Consider the following 19,718-nt stretch of genomic DNA (forward strand, 5'->3'; position numbering starts at 1 on the left):
AATAGTACGCCGTTCCCACGAAGTACCCCATAGAGTATCCTTTCCAAGGATTTCATGATCTCAATTAACTAATTTATCTCAAGTAGATAAATACAAATAATAATCCAGCAAACCAGACTAAAAATGATTTGATGATAGAGATTCGGTGGAAAACCACTGAGAAGTCATAATAATATGATCATCATGTCTATTCGCGTCGACTGACTTGGCTTGCACTCGTACGACTTCTCTCGTCTTCTTCCAATACATCACTGAGACGAGTTGGATGATGGTGACGAGGAAATGATTCCCAGCCTACACCTGCACCACCTGCTCCATATCCAGATCCTGAATAATCTACTGTGGTAGCAGGAGTAGGAGCGGGATTGCCAGCTGTGATTGTCGTTGGACCTTGTCCATACTCGACACCAGACATTGGGATTGGAGGTCCAGTAATGGGAGCACGACCTTGACGATGTTGACGAGGACTATGCTCATACTCAGCTGTATCACTGTCAGAAACATCATTGGAGTATCGAATTCTGTTGCCGTCTGCATCAAGAACATAGCGGCCCTGTTCATCAATCTCATATTCATCGTCGCTATTTGATCCGTCGTACTGACCCTCGGTCCGGCCGGCTTGGGTACTTGGATTAGTCGGGCGACCTTCCGATTGTTGATAGTAGGTACCGGGCGATGCAGGCTGTACAGCTGGTGCTTGAATGTATGGTGTCCCACCGGCCGAGGATGGTGCAGATGTCGTTGCCGCAGCTCGACGTTGGATGAAGGGATCAGCGGGTTCGGCACGTTGAGAGCGTTGGTATTGTTGGTAGACGTCATTGGATCCAGTTGGGCTCTCAGGGTCTGCAAATCGGCCTCCTGTCCGTACACTTCCGCTTCCAGAATCTGAGGGGCCTCCTTGTCTCGTTGGTGGAAGATCTCTAACAGCAGTGCTTCCATGTCGACTTGGAACGCCTTGAATCATTGGAACGACTTGAACTCCACCTAATAATGTCGGTTGACCTTCTCGTAGGGAGATCGTTCGCTCACGTTCCTCTGTCTCGCGACGACCAAGTTCATCCCATGCTCTGCGAGCCTCACTTCTTGCGATCTCTAGCTCTCTCTTCAACTCAGAGATAACCTTCTCTGAGTGATCCTTTCGTCTGTCCGCCTCAATAGCCTCCTTTATAGCCTGACTTCTGGAGTTGCGCTCATCCTCTAATTGTTTAGCCATTACTGCCAAGTTCTCTGTAGCACGTTCTTCTTGTTCTCTTGTCTCGAAAAACCACCGCTGAAATTTCCGCTCAGATGAAGCTCGTAAACGTTGTAATTCGACGACGGCATGAAACAAGTTTGCACCAGCAGCTGACAGATCAGTGTTTTGTCGAGATAATTGTTGTGATAGTGGATCGCGACTGATCTCAGAGGAATTTTCTTCAAGTCTGCGAAGCCAAAAACTCGTAAGACCCTCCCAATGTGCGGAAAGAGTCTCCCAGCGCTCAAATGCATGAGGAAATGATGATCGAGTTGGGCCTTCACGGCCTGGAACGGCCAAAGGTGCAGGTTGAGTTGGACCAGCTCCAGTGGATAAACCTGGTTGGCTTGTGCCGCCAGTCTCGGTGGGTTTTGTTGACTGCATTGGAAGTCGAAGTGGTGCAACTTCTGGGCCTACAGGAGCTCGCGTCGAAGTATTACGTCTTTGCATCGGTTGATCAACTGGCTTTATAGTTTCTTCACCACTGGTTGTTCGATCTCCAGCTCTTCGATCTATTCTTTGCGAATTGCCCGAAATTCGTTGTCCTTCACCACGTTCTTCAATTCTTTGTGCTGCAGCGCCAGCAGCTGCTCTTCTCTCTGCTTGTCTCATTAATTCTTCTTCGTTTCGTTTTTGTTCGGCAGCTCTGGCTTTTTGTTCGGATGCTTCAGATGCTTTTCGAGCTTCCCGAGCTTGTCTATCTCTCATAATATCTCTAGGGCCACGAATGTGGGGTGAACCGGAAGCTGCTGGCCTAGCGGCATTGTTAGCCGAGCCCGTAGCTCCGCCTAACAAATCTGACATTGAAGCGTTTTCTTCAATATAATCTGGAGTGAATGGGTTGGGGTGGCGCAATGCTTCTTCGAGTGTATAAAGGATAGCACTCGCAGTATGTTTATCGATACGTGGAGGATGGGAAGAACTTTTTTCTGCTGCTGGAGCCGGAGAGGGTTGCCCACTTATTGGATGAGGTTCAGTTTCAGGATCGTCTTCGAAGTCATGAGTGAAATCGTCTTCACTTGGTTGTCGCCTGGCAAATCTTATTCGAGGTGGAGGAGAAATCCCAGCAGAAGTCGCTTCAATATGAGTTCTTCGAAGCTTTCTCCGCCGCTGGCGCTGTTCAGGTGTAGGTTTAATAGGGTCGTGGGTATCGTGACGGTCGTTAGATATGGATTTGGGTGGGAGCGTCAGCTCTGCTGTAGTTTTTGAATCTGGGGGAGAGGAAAACAAGGCGAAGGCTGCTCAATGGAGTGCCCGAGAAACGGGTAAACTAGACAAACGCTCCTCGTGTAAGATAGTGAAAGGTTAAAAATGAAGGGCAATAGAGAAAGTATGAGTGAGGTTTGTGTTGGGTGTATTGATGAAGTTGTTGTCGTTGTTGCAAGTTGTTAATTATTGAATTTAACTGGAGAGAAAGTCCAGACAAAGTACCCTCGAGGGTTTGAAGAGATGACCAAAGTTGAAAACCAAAAAAGTGAATTTCGAGGGTCGAAAGACAATTGAGGATCGTAGTCTATTCGGTGTGAAGATATGAAGAGGCTGGACGAATGGTGGGTTATTTTTAAACGAAGGAGTTAAAAAAAGAAGGCTGGGTGGGTTAAACCAAAGCACCTTCAACTCTCATAAACCAAGCCAATATAATAAGGCCAGGAGGTGGGATATCTTTCAGCTCTTTTCTTTCTCAAATCGAAAGTTTTATATAACCTTTTACTTGTGATGCGAAAGCGAAGTCAGAAGCTCGAAAAGCTTAGGAGTTTGTGAAGGTCAAGAATTATAAGCTTGACCGCAAGAAACCGCAAGGATGTCCGTCGGCTTGGTATTTTGAGAATGGGATTTCCTGAATCGCAAGTTGGATGACCACTTCTTGAAATAGAAGAAATTGATAAAAGTTGACAAGAGAACAGAGGAGAAGTTTGTGAATATATCGATGAGGTTGAAGATATCATGCTCGCACAGTTGTTGAATCAATTGCAAATCCCGTTGAGCGCGATTCAAGAACAGGTTATTTTTGCTATGATCGAGTACAGAGTTAGAGTACACATGGATGGAGGAGATGTGGGTATCCGTCTATGCGCAACTCGACGATTTGGTGGAATGTTCGGTTTGGCTGAAATGATTTGGAAATTGTACCATTGATCAAGGAGATGGATGATATGATTCAACTGACTGACGTAGGGACTAAGTGCAATCCGTTGATAGCGTCTGAAGTATCCAGTCAGATATTAATCGTGGTACAGTATAATTTCGTTTCTTTCGTAGATTTTCCAAGTTCAATATCACAACATCCTTTCCACTAGAACAAATCGAAGAGATAGTTACTCCTCTAAAAGCACGGAAGAATATAGTCGTTCTATCGTAAATCCAGACTTTCGTTTCGATCAATAGTGGAAATCATAATACACTTTGAGAAGGCTGGGAAGAGAATATGATGATGGAAGAAAAGAGAGATCTTTTAGGGAAAAGCTTTACTTCAGAATATTCGACTTGAAACTTGGTTTCGGGATGTATCTTTAGTGTTGTGCTGGCATTGTAGTATAGCTTATGCATGGTTCAAGGATTTATTAAGCTTGTCCCGTCTTTTTCTCCCGTTTCATGACTAAGATAAATGGATGCTTTCATTGGTTGAGATGAATTTCATACTCTATTGATATATACATCCCTTCTTTCTTTTCATGAAGACTACTCGAGTATCTTTAATCTATTCTAAATACTATATACTACCCTTACTTGTAGATACAAACAGGGCATCAATGAATATATTCTCCGAAACTCCTTCTACAGCCAATATGCACTCCCTTTCCTTCATCCAATCAATACAAATAAGCCTCGTTAGATTAAAGACGGATAACCGCATTAGTTCCATCAAATTCGGATTATCAGATGAGTATTTGCTTTTGCTGAGCTACCTATGTGAGACATATCTTCAGGTACCCATCTACATCTTGGCAGTGCATTAGCCACAGAAAAAGTAATCTCATATCCTTTTATATAGAATTTCTCACTACAAAGATATTATAAGTCTTCGAATCCCCAGATAATTCGTGCTACACACAGATATATCCTCATACATCTACATAGAATACTTTCTTCCATTTCCTTCTATTGCACCACAATAAGAAAGCAAGAAGAACAGGAAGAGCAATAGCTATAAATTGGTGAACCCTCTCCCTTCTCCTGTAACACTAAAAACCAAAAACCATCCCTATCCGTCCACAATCTTCTGCTCTCCTGATGTGCTCTACTCTATCAACTAACTTACACTCCCTCTTGCTCTCCCTCTCATCCGTACCAGATCAACATATACTCCAGTAGATTATACTTCAATTCCTCCCTCCAATTCTCATACACAAATACTATCTCTCTCATAAACATCCATCCATCTACTATCCCTCCCTCAAGTCCCTTCAACTCCCTCCCTTCCACCCCTTCCATTATTCCCCCTCAGTGCATCTATCTATCCCATTTACCCCATCCATTCATCACCCCCTCCCTTCTAAATCTTACAAACAACCAAACCCATCCCTCCAAATCAACCATCCTAGATAGTAGATACCAACTACAGATAAGCAATATAACCCATATACTAGATACTCCAAACAATCAATTCTATACCAACTAATCATACTAATTAGGGATTAAGATCTTCCTTCCTCGAATACCACAATCCTCCTCATACACCTTTCAACAATTTCTTTCAAATCCCCTTCCTATTCCTCCTCCATTCATCACACTACACACCCTCAACTAGCTAACCAAAACATAAAGAGTAAAACATCGAGATCGACCTCCCCTCATACCAGCCGGAACCACATCTATACTACACCACATTATCCCACACCATTCTCCCTCAGTTTAACCCCTCAATCCTCACTCCTGAAGCTAAGCACATCACATACACCCAAAAACATACCAACCAATTAACTCACAAGATAAATGTATCCACTTCATTTTAATTTAATTTAATTCCATTTCATTTCACTACTATCACTAATATCACTAGGTACTAGATAGTATATCTACCTCCCTTCATCCCCTCCAACTTAACCCAACTCAACCACCACCGCCTAATATATAAATGCCAGACTAACTATCTTCCCTCTCTCTTCCTCCTCCCTCCACCCTCCGCCCTCTACCTCTCCCTCCCCCCCTCTTTCCAAAAAAACAAAAGAACAAAAACAATTCACTACAGCAGATATGCCAGTCCAAACTCAAACCCTCTATAAAAAACACCAATTTCAATCCCAATGCCCATGCCCATACCAAAACACCAAACATACAAGTCCACTTATTGAACATTGAGAGCCCAAATCCAGCTAAAGCCAAACAAACAAACATACATATGAACAATACTAATATCAATATCAGTACCTGTATCAGTATCAAAAACAAATGAAAGTCAAAGTAAAAACGAAAACAAGAGATAAGACAAAAGGAAAGTAAAAAATATAAAAAATACCAACAACAGTGATATCTGTGTGTGGTACTATGCTGAGTAGAGCTTTTACGCTGTAGAATATGATGTTTTGCTCTATGCCATCATATACCTTATGCCATATGCAATATATTTCCCTCTCGCTGTATGTCTGACATCTTTCCACCCCATATGTATCTGCCGATCCATCTTTCCCAAGGTATTCATCTCATCAAAAAACAAAAACGCTAAACTACACTGGAAGAGCCCGCTTGCTCCTGTGTTTGTGACTTTTTCGCCTTATCTCTTTTCTTGCCTACCACATCCTTCAAAACCAATAACTTTTCCTCCGTAATTCTGATCGCTTCTTCTACCTCCCTATCCTCCATGCCCTCACTCTTCAATCTATCTTCCGCGTCTAATCTCTCGATCGGCATCCTACCCACATCCCTTAATCTATCCATTCCTGCCCTTTCCTCTAGCCACAACCAAAGTTCACTTTCTTCTTTTCTCCAAATCTCTTCATACGCTGCGATTCTTTCCGGAGTGCTTAAATAGTTCATACTCAAATCTCTACTCCCACCGCTTCCAATAGGAAATCCGAAGCGGAACCAACTTGCTACTAAAAGTCCGACTAGAAGCCCGTACAGTATATTGCCCGTCATTAATGGTTTCAGAATATCGAAAATTGGCTCAAATACACCACGAACCGGCTCGAACAGACCCCAATTGGTTGCTTCCGGTTTAACTTCAGAAGCACCATCGGTAACTTTGCTAAGATTATTCGCTTTGGATCCTTTGCGACCTTTCTTTTTGCCTTTGCCAACCGCGCCTGGTGCTCCAGAACGACGGGTACCGACAGCTGCTTTAAGCGCCGCAATAATATCCTTCGTATATTGCACTTGACCTTCATTGGCACCTTTTTCGATTGGAGCTGTTTTCGGGTTAGTATGCTTGCTATGTGAACTTATAAATGTCAAGTGGACTTACTTTTCAGCCAACTCTTGCCCGTCCACTCAATTGCGCAGTTGACTTGCAATCGAGTTCCATTGCCTTCTGACCATGAAAGACAATACCTAGTCTTGACTGTGAAAACGTTACCACTAGGTACATCAGGGGTTGCCGTCGATATCGTCACAGAAATTGCCTTCTCAAGATCCATAGCATCCAGTGTTTCTGCAGAAACACATTTGGTTTGCTTAGGACCAATCGCACCATTGAGTGGCTTGATGTAGGAATAATTTCGAACCTTGTTCTCTAAGGACAAAGGAATTTTGGCGTTCTCTTCGTAATTCAAGTCGAAACACTTTTGTTCATTGGTGAGCCAATCCCGCATCCAAGTGATAGATGCAGGTCCAAACATAAGACTATAGACTTTCCCGAGAGGTGCTGGGATGATTTCGTCCGCAAGAATTTTCGCGTAATGTGTGTCGCCGTCAGAGCAGTTTGTGAGTGCATGTGTCGCTGGGCCAGGAAAGTCGACCGCAGCTGATGGACTAGCTTGTTTACCTCCTTCGCTCTGAGCTCCATTTGCCATAATCGCAGCTGATGCCTTTCGACTAATAACCTTGTCACCCAATTCGCTACCCACAACGCTACCATCGGCTTGGGTGAAACTCATGCCATCTTCATCATCTTCATCTTCATCATATATTTCCCCGCTCCCGACGCTATCATCTGAGGATTGTGAGATACTGCCAGGACGAGAAGGAGGAGCTACGCCATCATATTTTTCTGTCTTATCACCACCACCAGTCTCTTCAAGGGCCACGCCATTTAGCGAACTTCGCAAATTTGGGTGGCCAATCTTCCATATGCCAACTATGAGATCGTACGTTGAATCACGACTTGTAAAACTAGCAAAAATGTTTTTGGCATGTAAGGTCGAAATCATCAAACCGTTCTTGAAAAGCAGTGCCGTACTTCTCTTTTCTACTGATATGATCTCATCAAAGCTCATAACCAGCGTGGTGACCCAACCAAAGATATTGCTACTAAAACACAGGTGGCCTTCGGATACGTACAATCGACCGTGAGCAAGAATTTCCCTTTGTAAAGCGCAACTATAATCTTCGATCAGATAATCATCATCAGGTACACTTCTGAATAGTGCGTGAAAGTCACGATTCCTCTTCTTGCTGGCTACAGCAAATCCGGTGATTTTAGGCGCACCCGAGCCTGGGCTTCCGATAGAAGAATTAGCTGCAGCAATTGCAGCACCGACTGTTGTACCGGTTGCTGCAGAACTACCCCTTTTTCTGTGTTTGATGGCACTTCGAATACTACCGCTACGATGAATACCAGATTTTCCTTCGAACAACGACCCATTTGGAGGAGTCCGATCTCCACCAGTGCTCGGTGCATATACAGAACGTGGACGAGCAAGAGAATGTAAATCTTCGATTTGAGGTGTAGAGACAGCTTCGAGATTTTCACCCGTCAACAGATTTGGTGCTGTGGCCGATCGATTTGCGAAGAAATGGTCATCTTTGCCTGGGTCAGGCCTTCCTCGGGCTTCCTCTGGGTATTTCGGCATTGTTGGGGTATTTCCTTCTTCTGAAATTCCGAATTGGCTCAGGCTAAGATCGCCCATGCCCAACGTTTTAACCGCTGGCTCTTTCTCTTCCATAAGATTGTCTGAGCTTATCTTCTCTCCTAATGCTTCAACTTCCGGGCTCTCAATCTCTTGTATACCTGGTATTGTTTGTGCACCGCCCCTACTTCTTGTTCCTCCTGGGACTGATGTATTGGTGATGCTGCTACTAAGCGTGTTCGCAGCGTTCTGAGCGGCAGAAAAGACGGAAGAGAAAAACCCTGATTGACCCTGACCTGATGTACCCGCTCCGTTCTCTGGTGTTGGGGTTAGTTGTACAGATTGACTGTTAGATAATTTACTAGGTACTCCTGACGCAGAACCTGATCGAATTCGTCGATGCGATATCATATTTCCAGAAGGAGAAACTACAACATTGGAAGCGGATCTAATAGGCGAATCCGGACTAGTGGCAGAAGTAAATTGCGATGATCTTGTATCAGTTGGTGTTGGAGGCGTATTGACAATAAGAGGTGCTGGCTGGTTCGCTGAGGGTGGAGTTTGCGGTCGGAGATTTGTGTCAATGGTGATGAGCTTCTTTTCCACCTGTGGCACTTGTGGCCTCTCAGGAGATGAGGTTGTAGATCTGGACTTGCCGGGGGGTAACTGTTTATCGGAAAATATTGAACCAACTTTAGCAGTTATGAGACTTCCCCGCCTGGAATCAGCCCCACCGTCCTTGGTACTTAGTGATTGCACAGCCCCTCCCCCTCCAGCTTTGCGGTCTGGACTTGTATTTGTGCTTGAGCCACGCCTGGGTTTAAATACGTCCTTCAATCTACCCACTGGAGAAGACGATCGTCTCTGAGTTCCGTCGGCGGGAGCTCGAAGGTTTTGGGAGAGGCTCTTGATCGCTGAGTCTGAGGCAGCCAGACTGTCTGTGTAGTTGGTCGGGAAGGGTTCCCCTTCTGCTTGAGTGGGCAAAGGTCTGATTTGTGGCAGTGTCGATGTATGTATGAGTGGGGAGGAGGAAGTAAGATATCCAGCATGCGAAGGATGCGTCGTCAATGGTGGACGTGTTTCGCCGGCCCTATCAAAGTTGCAATTTGGATTAGAAACTTAATTTCACCCAAGGCCAAGATCGATTCTCCACATGTCAAAGCAGAGACGGATGCTAAAAATAGGCCAAATGTTGTGAGATGTTTGAGAAAATAGATAGTTAATGCAAGTGAAGCAACCTGATGACAGTAAATGCGATGTTGATGTTGTGGTATTAGAGTACAACTGTACTGTATGCAAGATAGACGAGATTGATGGGGAGAAGCCTGTAACGTTGTGATTGTGATGCCTGAGATGCCCCTAACGGGTCTTTTCCGAGCCTTTCGCTTTATAAACAACCATGTCTCATGGTAATCCCACGACTCAAACCATGAAATAACCGCGCGAGGATTGACAAATAATGTCGGTGAGAAGGGGAAAGGGAGGAGATGAGATAATAAGAGAAAATAAAGGAGAGCAAGCGTTGGAGCGGTCAAATTAGACAAACGACGGAAAGAATAGATTACTTACGACTCAGGATCCGAATCATATGTTATCAAACTACTTCCACCCGAGAGATTTCGGTTGATGGGATTCTTGGGCCCATCTTCCAAAGTTCCTCTCTCAGCAACATCTCTTCCTCTCGCTACCTCTTCCGCCAAAGAACGTTCGGCCTCCTCTCGTTGCAGGCGCTTCTTTTTCGATTCGAATCCTTTCGGCACAAACTTTTTGAGGTTACTCGATGCATGGCTTTCCGTGTCGGAATCCGAATTCCCTTTAAACTTCTCTATCGCCCCTTCTACTGAGGCGCGGATTCCGTGCGAGATTTCACTTGCACTGCTCCTCACTGAATGTGATGCTGAATTTCTATGCCTTCTCACGCTTCGCGACTTTGAAAATATCCCAGTCGATTTAGAAGATTCGGAGGCAGTGGGCGAGGCAGGAACATCGTCCATGGCGGGAAAATCAACCAGAAACCTGGAAGATGGAATAAATAGGATCTATCATACACTGGGGAAGAATGGATCGCAGGTGTAGCACAATCTTTCGAATTCGAGATATTGATATGCAGGTAATATAAAGGATGTGATCCAGGAGCAGGTAAGTAAGCTCGAAGGATAGATTCAGACTCTATGAAATCAATCCAAGGTAGGAGGGAGGTCTGATGGCGAAATCGAAATCGGGCTGGGCTGCGACTGGAATGAGAATTGTTTCTGGATTTGAGATCATGAATGTCCCCCTCAATTCGGAAAGCTTGAACAGTATGACGCCGTAAATATTGGAGGTCTAACGGTTTTCAATTGATTGATATTTTATATGGGATGGTATAATTGACAAGTATAAGTAAATAAAATAAACAAGAAGAGAAGCAAGCAAGCAAACAAATAAACAAACAAACACTGATTGCAAGGACCTTTTCAAAGAGGTTATTTCATGAAGCTATCTACCTGGTGGTACCTTCCTTCTTACTTATCAAGACTCCATAGAAAGTTCAATTCCCCGTAAGCCTGGCTGTGATTAATGATCCCAAGAGCTCTGTCTGTCTTGGGAGCCTCTTCACGTCATTGGTGGCCGAGAAATCGAATTATGCAAGGCAAAAGGCAAAAGCAAGGAAGGCATATTTGCCGTGCCATCACCCAGTTTTTCGGGTTTACGGGTTCAAGGAGTACGGAGTACGGAGTACCTACATAGGTACGGCGGAGTAAGTGAGTAAGTACAGACAGAATACACCAGGTACTAGTAATGAAACGGGATGTACTCGAGCAATCTGTGATGTATGTAGACATGATCACAATCTGCAAGGGATTTTGAGGCTCCAATGATTTCCAAGGTGTAGGTAGCAGGCATTTTTATCATTTCATTAACCCCGCTTGGGCTCTTGATTTCTAGCTACTAGGTATATAAATCGAGAATCCTATGTTTGGCTTCAGGCGTAGAGGATTTAGTATATATAGGAAGGAATCTGTGCTAGGTCGGTCTCGGGGAAGGATGATATCTTTCAGATGTTTGAAGGTAACCTAACGCTTTATTGAAGTTATGCAGGGCGTGATGATATTTGCTTCGATAAAGGTAGGAAGAATGTAGATTACATTGCTTCAACTTTCAACTCCGTGTCTATGTAGGTATAGTTAGACTTGGAAGTTATGCTACAGATTGAAGATGTCAATACAATATGTTTTATCGTAATGAGAGGGAGTATTTGGTCGTATTTATTGTATTTATTGTATTGTCTGGAGTCTTCAGTATACTGCAGAACTAGCCGCCTTAGTCCTGAAAGATAAGCAGTTTCAACAACCCCGGAATCTATCCCTATCCGATGACCGCATACCTACATACAGTTCTTATCCCTCCATCCCCAAACATTTGAACATACAACCAATACTACTCAACTCAAATCAACTTCTCGACTGTCTCAAGAGTTCACTGTATGTTAGAGATATAGTCATACACCTAAGTACCATGGAAGCTTCCTCCTTGGTCCTGGTATGTTACCATCATTCGCTCAAATCAGCTTCCCCTTAACTGATAAACAATACAGGCCCATGATCATGCTCGCGCTGCAGCTGTTGCGACGCATAGTTCCGATACAACTGTTGCAATAAATGAACATGCCTTGGCTGCCGGAGAATTTGCAAAAGCTGCATCAGGAACTGGAAGCGCAGAAGCTTTGAGGACTTTAAGGCTTCTAGAACAGCATCACCAGCGGCTCTCAGAACTTCTTCGATACCCCACCGAACATCCTGTTACTCCGAATGCCAACGAAACCGAGATTAAAACAGTCATTGAAAAGCCAGTATCGCCATCTGCGGCTGTAACAGAGTTACGCGCTTCGAAATCAGACCTTGGTCCTCACGCATCCACTGCTCGAAATGCCACAAGCTCGCACACCCCTAGGCGCCTTCCTCCGCGCGAACTTTCTTCTTCTTCAATCGCCAGCAATCTAGCTTCTGCAAGAGGTATACGTTCAGGTCACAATCGACAGTCTCTCTCACCAAGTGTATCATCTCTACAAGCTCCAAGTAATATTGAGGGACGCCGAGAAGCTAGTAAACGACCGAAAGTTCCCTCCATTCCAGAGTATACTACATCTAGGCCCAGTTGGGTTCCTCCTCAACCTACACAGAACAAAGCGGACCCTCAAACTTCTACATCACGAACATCTGCAGTTGCCGAGCCCAAACCATCTCTCGCAATTGCCCAGGATGAGGGGTTCTCTAAGTTCTACAGTGCATTCAATAGTGTTGTCTATAAGTTATCAGCTCCATTAGCTTTTGCTGGCTTACCTCTATTCTCGGAAACCGATTCGTCTCAAGCGTCACCAGAGATACCATCCACAACCGCTCGCAAAAGTAAACCCCGAAGCAGAGAAAGAATACCCACTGAAGAGCCTGATCTCACAAAGTACATATCTAAGCCAGCTCTTCGTGCAATGGCTCGTGATGGTCACCCAGGCAATGATTCTTTTTACGTCGTCCCTACTACTGGTCACACTGTATCATATGCACATATTCTCTCCTTTGAGAAAAAAGAACAACGTCGTTTAGCAGCTTCCATGCACAGCGCAGATCCCGATCTATTCCCTGATCCAAATGACGAGGATGATTTTGTCGATGCCCGTGAAACACCAATGCCTAATTCCCCGAGCAACTCGAAACGAAATCGTCGTCTTGCTGGTAGAGAAACAGATACACGCATCGAGGAACTAGATCTTGAAAACAAGAGTCTCAAGCAATGTATTGACAAACTTAGCAATCGACTACATGCATTCGAAATGGCCGCGCAGAATAGTAGTATGGCTCTACAGGAAAGTATACGTCTAATGCGCCCGGAAGATAGAAGTCCAGGTGGAGGACCAAATGATGAAATGATCAGAAGGAGATTAATTGAACTCGAAGAACAAATGAGGATAAGAAATAAAGAAAACGAGAGGCTATTCCGCGAAAATGAGAAGTTGAGAGAGACAGTCGCCAAGTATAGGAATAGGTGGGATATATTGAAAGCGGGAGCGAAGACCAGAAGGGATAATAAAGAATCGAGTCTAAAAGGGCCGGAATCGAGAGACGGGAGTGTGAAAGATGGGAATAGTGTAAATGGCGCGAGTGGGAAGGATATGAAGGAGGGCAGGGAGAAGGAAGTAGGCAGTGGAAGGTTCATGGCGGGATAATTCGTTGCTACGTATGCTGGCTCACCAGATGACATGATGTTATATGACATTCTCGAGACCTTTCAATCTCGATATCAGACAACATAGGTAAAGGGCAATTCAGTCATTGCGATAGCTAGCTACCTAGTACCTAGAGTATCCTCTAGTAGCATAGGATTCGGTAAAAGGTATATTTCAAATCATAATACTCGAGTATATCATCCACAGTAATAGTAAGGTTAGATTACCTAGGTATGATGAAAACTCTATGATTATTCTCCTCTGCTAATTTCGCTGTGTATTTTTACCTACCTACCTACCTACCTATCTCCCTCCCTACTACTTATCCATCGTTGTATATCCCAACCATCGCTATCGCTATCGCTCTCTATCAACTGCCCAACTAATTTTATAATTCTTTCTCTCTTTCTTTCTTTCTTTCTCCCTCCGCTAAGGAGACATGGAAGATTCCACTTCCACTCCCATACTCCCGCTACCGCAAAGCATAGCATAGCAAAGCAAGCGCATCCACAATTTAAGCTTCACAAAAATCTATCCCAAACCCTAGTACGAATAAAATAGACCAAGCACAATTCATACCTGAAATACCTTATTATTCAGTCCTACTAATTTCCCTCCTCAATGCTTTCAACTCCTCCCCAATATCCTTCACTCCTGTCTCACTCTCTTCAAAACTCATCCTTCTTCCCCATCCCTCTGGTTTCCTCTTCAAAAATGCTCCTACACTTCCAAGATATCCTTCATGTCTTAAAAACATTGCCTTTTTCTCCCCGTTACTCCAGAACTTAATCGCGTAACTCAATGTATTAATTGTTTGTCTATGGCCTCTTATGAAACTTCCCCCAAAGTATATCGTCGACAAAGAATGTTTTTCTGATTGTAAATATGCAATTTGTCCGATATTGTTGGATATTGCGTAGAGAAGGGACCGGGAAATATCTTCATGGGAAAATGGTGGGTCTGAGGTAGAGTGAGAGGAAGTGGATGGTTCTTCGCTGTTGTTTTGTCCTCCTGAGTCTTCGGCTAATCGTTCGGCTTCTCTTTTCATGCGAAATACTTTGCCGAATGAACTTGCAATTGTGCTGCTTTTCAGGCCGATTTTACCATAGTCGGTGCCGTAGATGTCACCTACTAACATATCAACTTTGGCATTGTCGCCCCGTTCAGCCATGCCGAGCATATCATCGAATGTTCGAGCTCCTGTTAGAAGAGAAAGTAACCCCCAGAGTGTCCCGCCACCGAGAGAGGTCCCGCCAACTCTTTGGTATTCCCGTGGTCCGGATACTTTTATCATGGATACACCACTACCTATATTGACAAGGAGGTATGGATAGATGTCTGAGCTCGGCGAGGTGAAATGCATAGGATCTCTTTCGCTATATGTGAATACTTCGCGGGGTATTTCAGTGATGAAGAAATCAAGTCCTGTTTAATCGTCCGTTAGCATTATACAGCATCCAAGCCATGTCACATGAGAGATATACCAATAATCAAACATTCCATCTCATCTTCCCGTATAACATCAACACCCAGAGCTTCCTTAATCTTATCATAGTATTTATATGCCCCACCACCGGTTGCCATCACACATAGATCTCCTGGTCTCGATCCATTGAGTTTCTGTTGCTTGATCTGCAACTGTTTCATGAATTCCACACAATCATCTATCCGATCCGTCTCGAAGTTCATAAAATTGAGTCTTCCGCCTGGTTCGCGCGAATGCGCCTCTCTGGAGAAGTATACGAGTTTAGCTAAAGAACCTCCAATCTTAGGCATATGTTAGTAAACTTTCGGGAAAGATAGCTATAATCCAAAGAAATGGGTTCGTACATCAACAGCAATATGACTGACCACCGCCGTATGATTCGGCAGCCGGATATCCTTGGTATCATAATTCCTTTCGTTCACATTCAATTCCTTCGGGGAAGCCGAATCCTGATCGACTATAAATGCTCCGGTAACATTAATCTTCACACTTCCGGGATGAATGATGGTACTGTCAATTTCCGCCGTGTTTGTTCTCGCGCGCAAATGACCGCTAACTGCCGCAGGAGAGGAGGGGTTGGTGGGGTTTTCATTGTTGGAATTCGAGGTGGACGGCATGATATTTTCAGTCTGCGGGATATCCGCAGACATGGCGGATTATATCTGGCTGAATTGCCAGGGAATTGAAGAGATTATGAAGACATAAATAGAAGATGTTGAAAGAAGAGGCTGACATTGATTGGCCCCGAGTTTGTTTTAATTGTTTTGGTTATTTTTGAAGGAGTCATTGCCGAGCCGAAATGTGCTGAGTACGGTAAATAGTAATCAGGGGTCTTTCTTATCGATAAGCAAGCAATACGTGCCGGTCAGACCGATACATGTGGTTTCTGCGTCTCTGCACCTTCCCTTTCTTCCTTTTGTGTCAATATCGAATCATGAAATCAGAGCATAGGTACTTTTTTGGTTTGATGAAGTTTGATCGAGGTAAACTGTCCCTGTCTTCGTTGTCCGGGTTCGTCTTCCGGCTTCATTCTCCGGCTTCCGGGTCTCAGCAGCAACAATAGTAGAGGCGTGCTCCGTTGTTTGATTTTGGTTTGCACAATCTCATAGATCAGTATCAGTACACTCAGCGGTTTACTGTTTGATGAGTTTACAATCACAATGTCTTAGAAAAATAGTATATGATGAGGATAAAACTTTATCAGAAGCGATGTTTCCTGTGGACTGTCCCTCGTTTTGGTTCTAAATCTACTATATTATCTGCTCGCAAGTACAAGCCTTGAATGTTACTCCAAACTTGATCCATCATTTGATGTTGATTTTTCTTTGAACAATATCTCCGTATAATATTAGAAATATTTTTGACCTATGGCAGATACCAATTCCTCTGAATATACCTGGCACATAAGATAATTCCTAAGCACATAATCTTCTAGGTTAGTTTCATACAAACTTACCAGAAAGCACATGACATCCTGTCCGAGCTAAATCGATGGGATCGTCATCCTCGTCGAGTAGGACCTTCTTTAGATGAGCAGGATCCTCATCGTTGAAGAGATCAGGAAATGGAATCTTGCGCCAATCGGAGCTTGTGTGAATGCCCATCATCAACCAATTGTTGTAGTCTTTCCATATCTGATATTATCATATATTTCCTGCATTTCCAGGAATGATCTGAGACTAGGTGTGCAACAGAAGTCTGAATCGTTCATCAGGGGGTTCACTTTGGGAGTGGTTGTGGAATCCGCCATAACTCCATGATGGACTTTATTTACTACTTTTGTAAATTTCCGCTCAACGGGCACCACAAAAGCAATGGCACAACCACCCAGTGAATAAACCTGCGGTATAACTTGCGTCATTAATGTGAGTCAGATGCCCGCGATTTATCTCAGCAATCTCTAGTAGCCTGTCTCCGCACGATACGACGACAACTGACTATTGTAAGATTATATTTAAGAGTTACTTTAGCAATCAAATCTACTTTATCGAACAAAATTACCGATTTCTGTAAGATCTGTTGCTACGGTTCTATGCATTGTAGTTGCTTCATGAGCCATCTCGGACACGAATACATTTTGACAACGCGATTGTGTTTGTCAACTTTGCTAGCAACTTCACTCTTGAAGATTCACACAAACCTAGTATAATCGATCATTTGCCAATATGATGTCCTTGAGCTTAGCATTGTTTCTTGTAAAACCATACTGTGAGTAAGGTACGTACATATCTTCAGAATCAATCATCAGCGGATTGTAATTACATCACCAAAGCCACTACAGGAATAATCTCGGCTTGTTAAAGGGGGCCGTATGTGCTGTTAATGTTACTATCTCCAACAATTGAAGGTGGCGTTCATCAATAGAAGCTACGAAACAAGTAATCAATAGAAGTGGTATACGGTCAAAACTTAAGGTTATTTTAATATTGATGAATGGAATGATCCTTTAGTATGCTTTCACCGATACACTGTAGCTGTGTTTACAAACCACATTCTGGAAAAGCAATACTCTCATCTTCCACTTAGTGTTTTCCATATGTAGAAAATCTAATCCACAACATTTCTCTACTCTGACCTGGACGCAAAGCACTTCCTAGCATTCATTGTAAAAGTCCCCTCCTCTATGGACAGGGAAGGTATACTTAAGTAACTTAAAACATCTCAGAGTCTATATATGTCGGCTTCTTCAGGAGATGCCGGGTATTGTATTGAACATATATTCTTCGCTCTCAGCAACATAGCAGTATACAGCAAATATAGTATTACCTCAATATATAGAGTTGCGTCATCAACTTCCGGAGAGTAGGGGTGAGTGGTTTTTTTCACTACACTTGGAACCTATCAAGATACATAGTGCAAAAGGCGCGCATGGTTAGGCTGTTTAGTCTGCAAGAATTATTTAGAGAACTTAGAAGAGACAGAAGTGTTCTATGAGACCGTTAGTGAGAATTAGAGTAAGGTAGACAAATATGAAGCACATAGTAATAAACTTACATGATCTTAATAGTAAAAAAGGCATCTAATTATGAGAGCAATTCAATTTAACAAAGCATACGAGTATTACAGACACACCAACACGCTACTGTACACCTCGGTAAAACAACCTGAATAGCTCCCTAATCGAAAAAAGAAAAAGAACACTACCCATCCATAATCCACATTCCTCGCTTCCACAGCCCAGCCCAGCTCTCCCAAGGAATGTGATTCCACAACCAACTTCCAATATCAAACCTCCAACCTCCAACCTCCTACAATATAGCTTAGCTAATCATAACACACCCATTCCCGCACAAAGAACCATCGATCGAGCTTCCCCAAGCCCCCCACAAAAAAAGTCAACAGCCACATTCACCTCCACATCATCCACATAGCACCTCCACATCATCCACATAGCACCTCCACATCTCCTCCTTCTACTAATACCACTATCAGAATCTCACATCCAATTGCGGACATGCATGTGAAATTACCATGTGAAATTAATTACCAATTCCGGAGTTTTTACGGATGATTTTCCAGCCTATCTATTCCTGGAGGTTTCTTACTTATACCCGCATATTTGTATTTCCCGCCTTTCTTTTACTGATAATTTATGGATGGTTAGGCGTATTTACATTCCTGGTCGCGATAAGTTTTAAAACAGACGATAACGATAGAGGTGAATTTTTTGGTTTAGGGGAGGCTTCACATTTATGGAAAAAAGAGACGAGTGGAGTAGAATAGAATGAATATAGTAGAAAATGATGGATATGAATCAAAAATTACAAGAACATCCATCCACAGAACTCCCTATGTTTCTTTCTCCTTTCTCAGGAATGAAAAAATAAAAATTCATTGCTTGGTATCCATCTACAGTACCTACGCCATTGAAAGGAATGATGTGTACCTAAGGAATCGAGTCTTTGTTGCGCAAGCTCTCATATAAATCTAAGGCTTACCCCTCATCTATCCTTTTGTTCTCCATCGTTCTCAATTACAAGTCAATTCTCTTCAATTGATTATAGCTTCTTCCTCAATTCATAAAAATCATTCGTACAATCTTCTCTTCGAAGTTTAAAGTAGAAATCTATCTCAATATGAAGTTCTCAATCATCTTTTTGGCTGCTGCCACGATTGTCTCTGCGGCTGAGTTTCCAGGTCAGCCTGCTTGTGCGGTATGTTCTCTTTAACTCCTTCCTTCTTTCATACCCAATCCAGTTCACTAACCACTGTACAGAGTCCCTGCATCACTCAAGCCATCAGCCAAGGCACCAATTGTGACATTGAAGACCTAGCTTGCCAATGTCAACCCTCCAATTTGGCCGGCATCTTCACCGCTATAGTTCCCTGTATCCTAGGCTCATGCACTGCTCCCGGAGAGTTACAACAAGCTCAAGCTGCGCCAAATCAATGTGACAATCTAGGATCCGCTACCGCTACTACCAGTACCGAATCATCTACTTCAGAAACATCTTCGGCTTCTCCCGGTTCATCTACTACTTCGGGTCCAGCCTCGACTACTGCTTCCGATACCAGAACTACTGGCCCAACTACCACTTCTGGACCTACTAATGGGACATTCACAACAGGCCAACCGACTGCCACTAGTAAAGTTGGAGAGGTCACACAGAATGCTGCGCATTCTGTCGGATTGGCAGGTGTTGGTGGTATGGTTGGTCTTGTTGCGGCTGTAGTTGCTGCTTTGTAGATGGGTTTGGGACGTCAATATATAGCATTGGATTTCTTTTGATATTTATGTAATGCTATGGGCCAGATAATGGAGGAGGATCTAATACTTGTGGGACATTTGGATTTCTTTAATCGCGTATTGAAAGGTATTGAGGGTAGCTTTTGAATGGGAATAGGCAGTTC

The 19,718-nt window shown here is 43.5% G+C and overlaps 8 protein-coding genes across 8 annotated transcripts; 3 read left to right on the top strand and 5 right to left on the bottom strand.

The window, feature by feature from the left end:
• Nucleotides 1-187: 187 nt before the first annotated feature.
• On the bottom strand, nucleotides 188-2,038 carry SS1G_02573 (hypothetical protein; the record flags this gene model as incomplete). The annotated part of the gene is made up of 1 exon (XM_001596303.1): nucleotides 188-2,038. The coding sequence occupies one exon, from the start codon at nucleotides 2,036-2,038 to the stop codon at nucleotides 188-190; it is 1,851 nt and encodes a 616-aa protein (XP_001596353.1).
• Nucleotides 2,039-3,178: 1,140 nt separating this feature from the next.
• On the top strand, nucleotides 3,179-3,370 carry SS1G_02574 (predicted protein; the record flags this gene model as incomplete). The annotated part of the gene is made up of 1 exon (XM_001596304.1): nucleotides 3,179-3,370. The coding sequence occupies one exon, from the start codon at nucleotides 3,179-3,181 to the stop codon at nucleotides 3,368-3,370; it is 192 nt and encodes a 63-aa protein (XP_001596354.1).
• A 1,143-nt stretch (nucleotides 3,371-4,513) lies between these two features.
• SS1G_02575 (predicted protein) lies at nucleotides 4,514-4,666 on the bottom strand (the record flags this gene model as incomplete). Its single annotated transcript, XM_001596305.1, has 1 exon — nucleotides 4,514-4,666. The coding sequence occupies one exon, from the start codon at nucleotides 4,664-4,666 to the stop codon at nucleotides 4,514-4,516; it is 153 nt and encodes a 50-aa protein (XP_001596355.1).
• Nucleotides 4,667-5,893: 1,227 nt separating this feature from the next.
• Nucleotides 5,894-10,172, bottom strand: SS1G_02576 (hypothetical protein; the record flags this gene model as incomplete). Its single annotated transcript, XM_001596306.1, has 5 exons — nucleotides 5,894-6,579; nucleotides 6,636-7,501; nucleotides 7,670-8,495; nucleotides 8,541-9,268; nucleotides 9,748-10,172. 5 exons carry the CDS (start codon nucleotides 10,170-10,172, stop codon nucleotides 5,894-5,896), a joined length of 3,531 nt encoding a protein of 1,176 aa, XP_001596356.1.
• Nucleotides 10,173-11,676: 1,504 nt separating this feature from the next.
• SS1G_02577 (hypothetical protein) lies at nucleotides 11,677-13,381 on the top strand (the record flags this gene model as incomplete). The annotated part of the gene is made up of 2 exons (XM_001596307.1): nucleotides 11,677-11,700; nucleotides 11,756-13,381. 2 exons carry the CDS (start codon nucleotides 11,677-11,679, stop codon nucleotides 13,379-13,381), a joined length of 1,650 nt encoding a protein of 549 aa, XP_001596357.1.
• Nucleotides 13,382-13,973: 592 nt separating this feature from the next.
• On the bottom strand, nucleotides 13,974-15,517 carry SS1G_02578 (hypothetical protein; the record flags this gene model as incomplete). The annotated part of the gene is made up of 3 exons (XM_001596308.1): nucleotides 13,974-14,806; nucleotides 14,866-15,148; nucleotides 15,233-15,517. 3 exons carry the CDS (start codon nucleotides 15,515-15,517, stop codon nucleotides 13,974-13,976), a joined length of 1,401 nt encoding a protein of 466 aa, XP_001596358.1.
• A 654-nt stretch (nucleotides 15,518-16,171) lies between these two features.
• On the bottom strand, nucleotides 16,172-16,926 carry SS1G_02579 (predicted protein; the record flags this gene model as incomplete). The annotated part of the gene is made up of 4 exons (XM_001596309.1): nucleotides 16,172-16,190; nucleotides 16,264-16,282; nucleotides 16,324-16,491; nucleotides 16,869-16,926. 4 exons carry the CDS (start codon nucleotides 16,924-16,926, stop codon nucleotides 16,172-16,174), a joined length of 264 nt encoding a protein of 87 aa, XP_001596359.1.
• Nucleotides 16,927-18,943: 2,017 nt separating this feature from the next.
• Nucleotides 18,944-19,554, top strand: SS1G_02580 (predicted protein; the record flags this gene model as incomplete). The annotated part of the gene is made up of 2 exons (XM_001596310.1): nucleotides 18,944-19,021; nucleotides 19,084-19,554. The coding sequence occupies 2 exons, from the start codon at nucleotides 18,944-18,946 to the stop codon at nucleotides 19,552-19,554; spliced, it is 549 nt and encodes a 182-aa protein (XP_001596360.1).
• Between the last annotated feature and the right edge of the window lie 164 nt (nucleotides 19,555-19,718).

The sequence above is a fragment of the Sclerotinia sclerotiorum genome, genomic scaffold (assembly GCF_000146945.2).
Source record: "Sclerotinia sclerotiorum 1980 UF-70 scaffold_3 genomic scaffold, whole genome shotgun sequence".
Taxonomy (NCBI): domain Eukaryota; kingdom Fungi; phylum Ascomycota; class Leotiomycetes; order Helotiales; family Sclerotiniaceae; genus Sclerotinia; species Sclerotinia sclerotiorum.